The sequence below is a fragment of the Lolium rigidum genome, chromosome 2 (assembly GCF_022539505.1).
Source record: "Lolium rigidum isolate FL_2022 chromosome 2, APGP_CSIRO_Lrig_0.1, whole genome shotgun sequence".
Classification (NCBI taxonomy): domain Eukaryota; kingdom Viridiplantae; phylum Streptophyta; class Magnoliopsida; order Poales; family Poaceae; genus Lolium; species Lolium rigidum.
Genome location: NC_061509.1, coordinates 183,933,381 through 183,939,814, shown reverse-complemented (window position 1 = coordinate 183,939,814; position 6,434 = coordinate 183,933,381). Strand labels below are relative to the sequence as shown.

Below are 6,434 nucleotides of genomic sequence, written 5' to 3'. Positions count from 1 at the left end.
CATTAACTATTTTTGGTCATATTGTTTGCCGATCTATCATATTAATTTTGTTTCCATCACGTATCTACCTTTGTTTCCGTTCCAAATCTGCAGTCACGCATATTCCTTTCCAAATCTACGGTCTCATATATTCTTGAATCCGTAACTGGTCATTATTCAATCCACTCATAACTTGTCTCAGAAAAATATTGCGCAAAATATGGTTACGTCAAATTCGATCCAATCCGATTAGACGCCTAATAACAAGTACGATGCCAACTAAAAATTTCCATTATCTGAATAGAGGGTGGCAACATCACAGGAAAATATGAGTAGCAATACTAGAGCACAGCAAAACTCTGCAAAGGTTACAGCGATACTCCAATGGAGTAATTATACAACATCAAGCTTGTGCAGCCCAGATCGAGCTTGCAAGAACGGTCATGGAGTTTTCCTGTTTCTAGACTACCAGCATCATACTACAGATGAATACAGTTATACAGATGATGTATCAAGCCAATGTGGTCTATCTATGTGCACGCTGGTTTTGTACAAAATGCTACACTGACGCTCCTCGGCAGCCTGCGTCCACAGTGTCAGTTTACCATGCTACCAGCCTGCTACTGCTAGGCCTAAGCTGATTGCACGGTGAATGCTACCTGTGATAACTAGCGCAATAATTTCTTTCATTAACAGGTTTCAATACATTCCTTTAAAAACGGGATTTGATCTGCAGATGCTTGCACCGTACTCTTCATACTCTGCTTTTGTGTGGCAAGCCTGTAGGGGAACGAGCAGTGACAGTTAGCTTAGCTCAGATTCAGAAAACGGAAGTCTAAACAAATGGTAATTATGCTCCAGTATATTATTTACACTTTTGAGTCTACTTGTAAAACTTCACCTGAAACCTTTCTCATTTTGGTTTCCATATGTGTTTCTGTTGGGTTTACGTATTTTGATCCATGGTGAAGTCAGAAGAAGAGAACATCACAAATGCTGGATTGGAGGACTAACTAAGGGAGGTTCAATTCTCTACGCTATTAAGGGACTTGCTTCGTGTTCCGGACTTCGCAACAGTGGTATGTAAGTGGGGGCGGCAACACAGTTAAAGTTCAGAGTCCTACCTTTCAGGGTGAAAATCCAAGGTCTGGCCTTAATTGGTTGTGCCGGGCAATGACCTTGTTGAAGGCGTTGTTTTGAGAGTGGGGTGAAAACCTAAGATCTTTGATCGGGCGATGACGACGCTGGTGCACTGTTTCCTTCTAGGATGCGTCGCTTTTGGAGAAATTTGTAATTCAGGTGTTGTCTTGGTGGTGGTAGTATTGCTGTTGCTAGGTGCTGGAATACTGTAGCGGGGTTTTTATTTCTTAGTTTTCTTTTTCTCTTTTTTGGCTGTGTGCATTCGTACTGTCATTAGGGTATTGCCATTAGGGTATTGCGTTGTTGCAGAGGCTGGGTGTAATTGATATCTTTTGATATTAATATATTCCCTTTATCGGAAAAAAAATATGTAGCCTACCCAACTTGCTTCGGACGAAAAGGCTTTGATGTTGTTGTCGATGTTGTTTGTTGAGTCAACTTGCAGAATTACTCTAACATAGGTTTTAATTCGGTAAAACTTATTCATTTCAGTGCAAATCATGACCGAGATAAAAAAAAAGCCCTTTAATACTAGTGCTATAGTCTACTTGGTCACCTACCTGCTGACATCGGCCAGCCCTCTCAAACCCAATGGGGCTCGATTCTCTTGCTGTCCGTTTTGTGCGTGCTGGCCATATCAGTTTGAACCACGCGGCGCGCAGAACAAGACACACAGTTTGTGGGCACGATGCCATGGCCGCTACAGGTTGCAGGTTTGATTAGATTCATTGGGGTATCATGTATCTGTTTGATTTGCATCGATTGGATCTAATTCTGTTAAAAAGGATTTAGCCTTTAAACAGCAAAATATGTCCTCAAGTATGCCACATATATCTAGTTCTACTTGCCTCTCTGATCAACGAGAGCGATCAGCTAGGGTTCACCATGTTTCACAGAGCTGTCACTTCCTCAAACGGCTTCATACGAGATTGAAGGAGGACGCAGATGGAGATAGATGTTTGTGGTTGAACATCTTAGTATGGACTCTAGGACTAGCTGTCCCTGGATTTGGACTTAATTATTCATATAATATAATATCTTTAGTGACTCGCAATCAGTTAAATAATGGAAACTAAATGGGCTGTACCAAAGGAATTTCCATTTAATATTCATTTATTGTCTCATAATCAGTTAATTTTCAAGTGATTTTTAGTGGGCTGTACCGAAGAAATTTTCAGGTGATAAAGAGTTTTCTTATTACTGTATAGATACAAAATTTGAATACCTCATAGAATTCAGTTGTAGAAGCAAGTACAGATCCGCCAAACCAAACTGCATATCTTTGGATTGGATGACTAACCACATTGACTTCTACAGGCTGGGCCTGAAACCAATAGATTTAGCTTAATTTCCAAGTTCCCAAACCATAAGAAAGATTTCAGGTGAGTTGCTTTTGCTGCAAGAAACAGAGGTAAGATCAAATACGTAAGGTCTGTACCTTCGCATCTCCACCAAGTCGAGCATTAGATGCACGAACCCGTACATCCACAATCTTTTTCAGGTCCCGTTGTAATCTTCTGTGGAAATCCTTAAACATAGTCGATCCCCCAGACAAGACAATATTCTGTGACATTGAGAACAGACTCAAACACTGTAATGTCGGAAGAAACAAGGCTTTGATGTACAAACCTTATATAGAGACCTCCTTGTGTCAATTGGGGAAGATTGGATGCACATGTCGATAACATCTTGCAAAGGTGTCGTAAAGTCACTGTTGTAAATCTCAGGGTGGAAGAAAATCTGCAAATGTTATGCAGCACTCTGAGAAGACTGAACTCAAACGAGCATTGAAATTGAAACATACCACAATAAAGGTTCAAGATCCTCCAAAATACAGCAACTATTATATCAAAACCATTAAGGGCTTAAAGTCAAATTAATCTGCAATTTTTCTATCCATGAAGTCATGTTTTACTTCTGACCCTGAACTTTGCCTCAGGTTAACTTATGGTCCTAAAAAATTTAAGAGGTTCAAATGAACCCTGACAACCCTGAACTATCGGGAAACAAGTCACTTTTGGACTCTCTGCTGACTTCAAAGCAGTTTTTATTGATGAGGCGCCCAAGTGAAGCCGGTTTTACTGGTGTGGTTTCCGCATAGATATGAGGTGCAACTTTGCTAACCGTGGTAGGTGATGGGTGTGAATGGAGGGCAGAAGGAGAAGATGGCTAACATTTCAGCCCAAGCCCCACATTTTATTTCTTTTTCGTTTCATCTTTTGCTGAATTAGAGAGCCACAACGGCATATATTGCCTCGTACGAATCCATGTGCGTCAAAACCACAGTCTAGCAGCAGAAACCGCTCTAAAACCATATGAGTGTCTAAAGTGAACTGTTTCGCAAGTTTAGGGTCCGTTTTGACCGTTTGAAAGTTTTAGAAACAAAAGCAGACTCGGGACAAAGTCCAGGGTTCAAAAGTGAGCTTTTTTTCTATCATGGCCATGAATTGGTAAAACACATGCCTAGATAAGACACGGCACTGAAGAATTAACTAGAGGACACAACGAAGTATTAACCTCGGGGCCCATGAAGCGCTCGTATCCAATGTCACAGGTGTATGGAGTGCCAGTTTTTGGTTTGATGCCAGTCAAGCGTTTTGTGTACTTAGAGGGCTCCCTGTCATGCTTATTAAATTCCTGAAACAAAACAAGCACGAAGTTATGATATGATTCTTCCTTTTGGGGGGTTACCTCATCCGAAAAAGGTAAGTTTAAAGCAGACTAGGAAAAAATAGATGATATTAACAATCATGAGTGGCAGGAAATGGTAAGAGATTGACATAGCATCTTAAGAGCAGGGATTTACACAATTAAGCCCTTGCCAGTAAGGTGTTAAAAATATAATGCCTAAGCAGAGTGGCTTGCTGCTAGACTAGGACTGTAGAGAACTTATTGCTTTCAAGAACCTTGGTCAGCTAAGAAGGAAAGAGGAAACTTTATTTTTATACAGACCTGCTATTTTCTGGAAAACAACATAACAGATAGTCTGCAGACATTCAACATGCCAGACGTACTTAATACCTTCACAATGTCTGAACATGTATAGCAGTACATTTCCTTCGCCCTCCTTGCTACGTCAAAAGACTCTTCGGGAGGAATGTGCTCACCTCTTTCCTGCATTCATGATTGGAATTTTAGTAACTTGCACAGTGTGGTCATTCAGTATTACTCTGACTATTTGAAAACTAAAAGAGCAAATTCCATTTGTCCTTCCTATACACCATACTGAAGATTAACTGCCAATAGGCAATAGGTAATCATTTTTTCTCACTAGCATTCTGGCATGTCTTATTATGTTGATTAATTATTTGTGCTCATTCTTTTCAGAATGCGCGTGACCGTGAACATCATTCACAATATGTTAATGCAGTTCAAGGAATCTAAGAGATGTATACAGATTACATCCTGGTCTAAGAATTCTAGTGTTGATTCAACTGCTCTAGGTCCTGAAAAGATAAGCATAAATAATACCTTTATCACTGAATTGTGTTGTTGCCAACATCTTTCAAATTTCCAAGTTATATTAACTATGTGAAATGTCATTACATGAGGAATAACTGTTAGAGTAATCCTTGCTTAGGATTTAAGCTAGTACTAGTAGGTTCTAGTAGGACTGGTAGGGTCTAGTAGTATCCTTCAGTGTGTAAACCTGAGGCACTAAGCTAGGTAGCAGCTCTAGAACTTTCTGGTTGGGCTGTCAGGAGCAAACCCACCTGCCCTTTGTACTCCTGTAATATATACCCTATGCAATACAAAATGAAGTAGCTTTTGGCAGCCACACATAGACTACTTCCTACACACTACCTGTGAACTAACAAGACTAAACAATACCATGCTGGACACTCTTTGTACAATTCTACTCTATTCCAATCGTTCGTATTATTTTTCTGCGCCTTTTTAAATTATGTTGAATTCTACAGGTCTGCAAGTAAGAAAGCATCACTTAATTCTGAAGTTGTGATGTGAATAAAACAAAGTTAAGTAGTATCTTGTGATTGTGGAAACTACCTTGATAAGTTGCTGAATAAACTGGGTAACATCCTTGCCTGTAAGTGGAATAGATCTGATACTGCTCCCAATGACATACCCATCAGCAACAGGAACAATGTGGGTAGCTCCGTCGCCCACATCAACTACAACACCTGTCATTTCGCACTGAAAACACAGCATGAAGTCCCACCATAATTACCCAGTCTGATGATAGGAGTAGGTATTAAAATGAAACTGAAATGGCGTATTCAGCAGTGACATCCAGTAGTTCCAGAGTAGAGGGTTGAGAGAATCGTAAAAGCTGTGACGACTGACGTACCTTGGTTGTGGTGTACCCTGCAGCGAGGGCAAGGACGGGCTGGACCGCAATGTAGAGACCAGGCACATTGAAGGTCTCGAACATGATCTCCCCGGTGTACTCCCTAGTTTCAGGAGGTGTGAGTGGGCTCTCGGTGAGCAGGAAGTAGTGGTCCTCCGGATCGCAGCGGAGGTAATTGAAAATGCACTGCTGCCAGAACTTCTCCATGGTGTCCCAGTTGTCCACCTGAGCAGTTGATTTTCAGCTGAAATCAGCGAAGATCGCACACCAAGGCACGTACATTGCGGTGGCAAAACATGAGCATTCGGCACCGTGGAAGAAAAAAAAGGCACCCACCTGACCATTGCGGATGGGGTGGCTGAGGCTGTAGGTGGTGCTGGCGCGGGACCGCGCCACGGCCTCCTCCCCGATGAGGAAGTCGAGGTCCGCCATGACCCCCGCGCTGTGCTGCGCCTGCCAGCTCCCCTTGGCGGCGGCTCTGGTCGGGTCGGCGAAGGAGTCGTTGACGGCGACCGCGGTCGGGGTTATGAAGCAGGGCTCCACGTTCCCCGCGAACCCCATCTTCGTGTAGCTGGCAATGGCGTGGCAGGGTTAGTTGATTGATTGGATCAGCGTCGTGCGTGTCGTGCGTTGAAGTGACCCGCGGTGTGTGCGCGCGCAGATCTGGGGAGAGTGGAGGAGAGAGATGCGTACCCGGTTCCGTTGTCGATGACGACGGCGGGGCGCGAGGTGGGGTTCATCGCGCGTGGAGAGGGAGGGGGCGCGCGTCGGCGGGCGACGTCGGAGGAGGCGCACCACACCACCGGGTCGCGCCTGGCGAGAGGCGAGTCTCAGCTGGTTTCAGCAGAGGCTGCGAGCCTTGACGGGAGGAAACTGCAGCGGGCGGCGGCCACCGTCGCGGCGGCGGGCAGCAGCTACACCGACCGGCCCCGCCGAGCACCACTAGTAGCAAGCAGCACCGACGGGGAGCGAGCTTGGGCTGGTTGGCGCGGATGCGGGAGCGGGA

At 43.9% G+C, this 6,434-nt stretch overlaps 1 protein-coding gene across 1 annotated transcript; it reads right to left on the bottom strand.

Moving 5' to 3' along the window:
- Positions 1-256: 256 nt before the first annotated feature.
- Positions 257-6,172, bottom strand: LOC124687812 (actin-related protein 3). The gene is made up of 10 exons (XM_047221550.1): positions 6,122-6,172; positions 5,765-5,999; positions 5,429-5,653; positions 5,128-5,274; positions 4,141-4,233; positions 3,637-3,756; positions 2,749-2,859; positions 2,558-2,683; positions 2,345-2,443; positions 257-759 (listed from the first exon to the last, which is right to left on the bottom strand). Exons 1-10 carry the CDS (start codon positions 6,166-6,168, stop codon positions 679-681), a joined length of 1,284 nt encoding a protein of 427 aa, XP_047077506.1. The 5' UTR covers positions 6,169-6,172; the 3' UTR covers positions 257-678.
- Positions 6,173-6,434: the final 262 nt, after the last annotated feature.

What these genes read in the sequence shown, in the direction of transcription:
- LOC124687812 (XM_047221550.1), bottom strand. Translation starts at nt 6,168, where the DNA reads ATGAACCCCACCTCGCGCCCCGCCGTCGTCATCGACAACGGAACCGG. An exon ending in GTCATCGACAACGGAACCGG is followed by an intron (nt 6,000 to 6,121) that starts GTACGCATCTCT and finishes CGCCATTGCCAG; the next exon opens with CTACACGAAGATGGGGTTCG. An exon ending in CAGGGTACACCACAACCAAG is followed by an intron (nt 5,275 to 5,428) that starts GTACGTCAGTCG and finishes CTGTGTTTTCAG; the next exon opens with TGCGAAATGACAGGTGTTGT.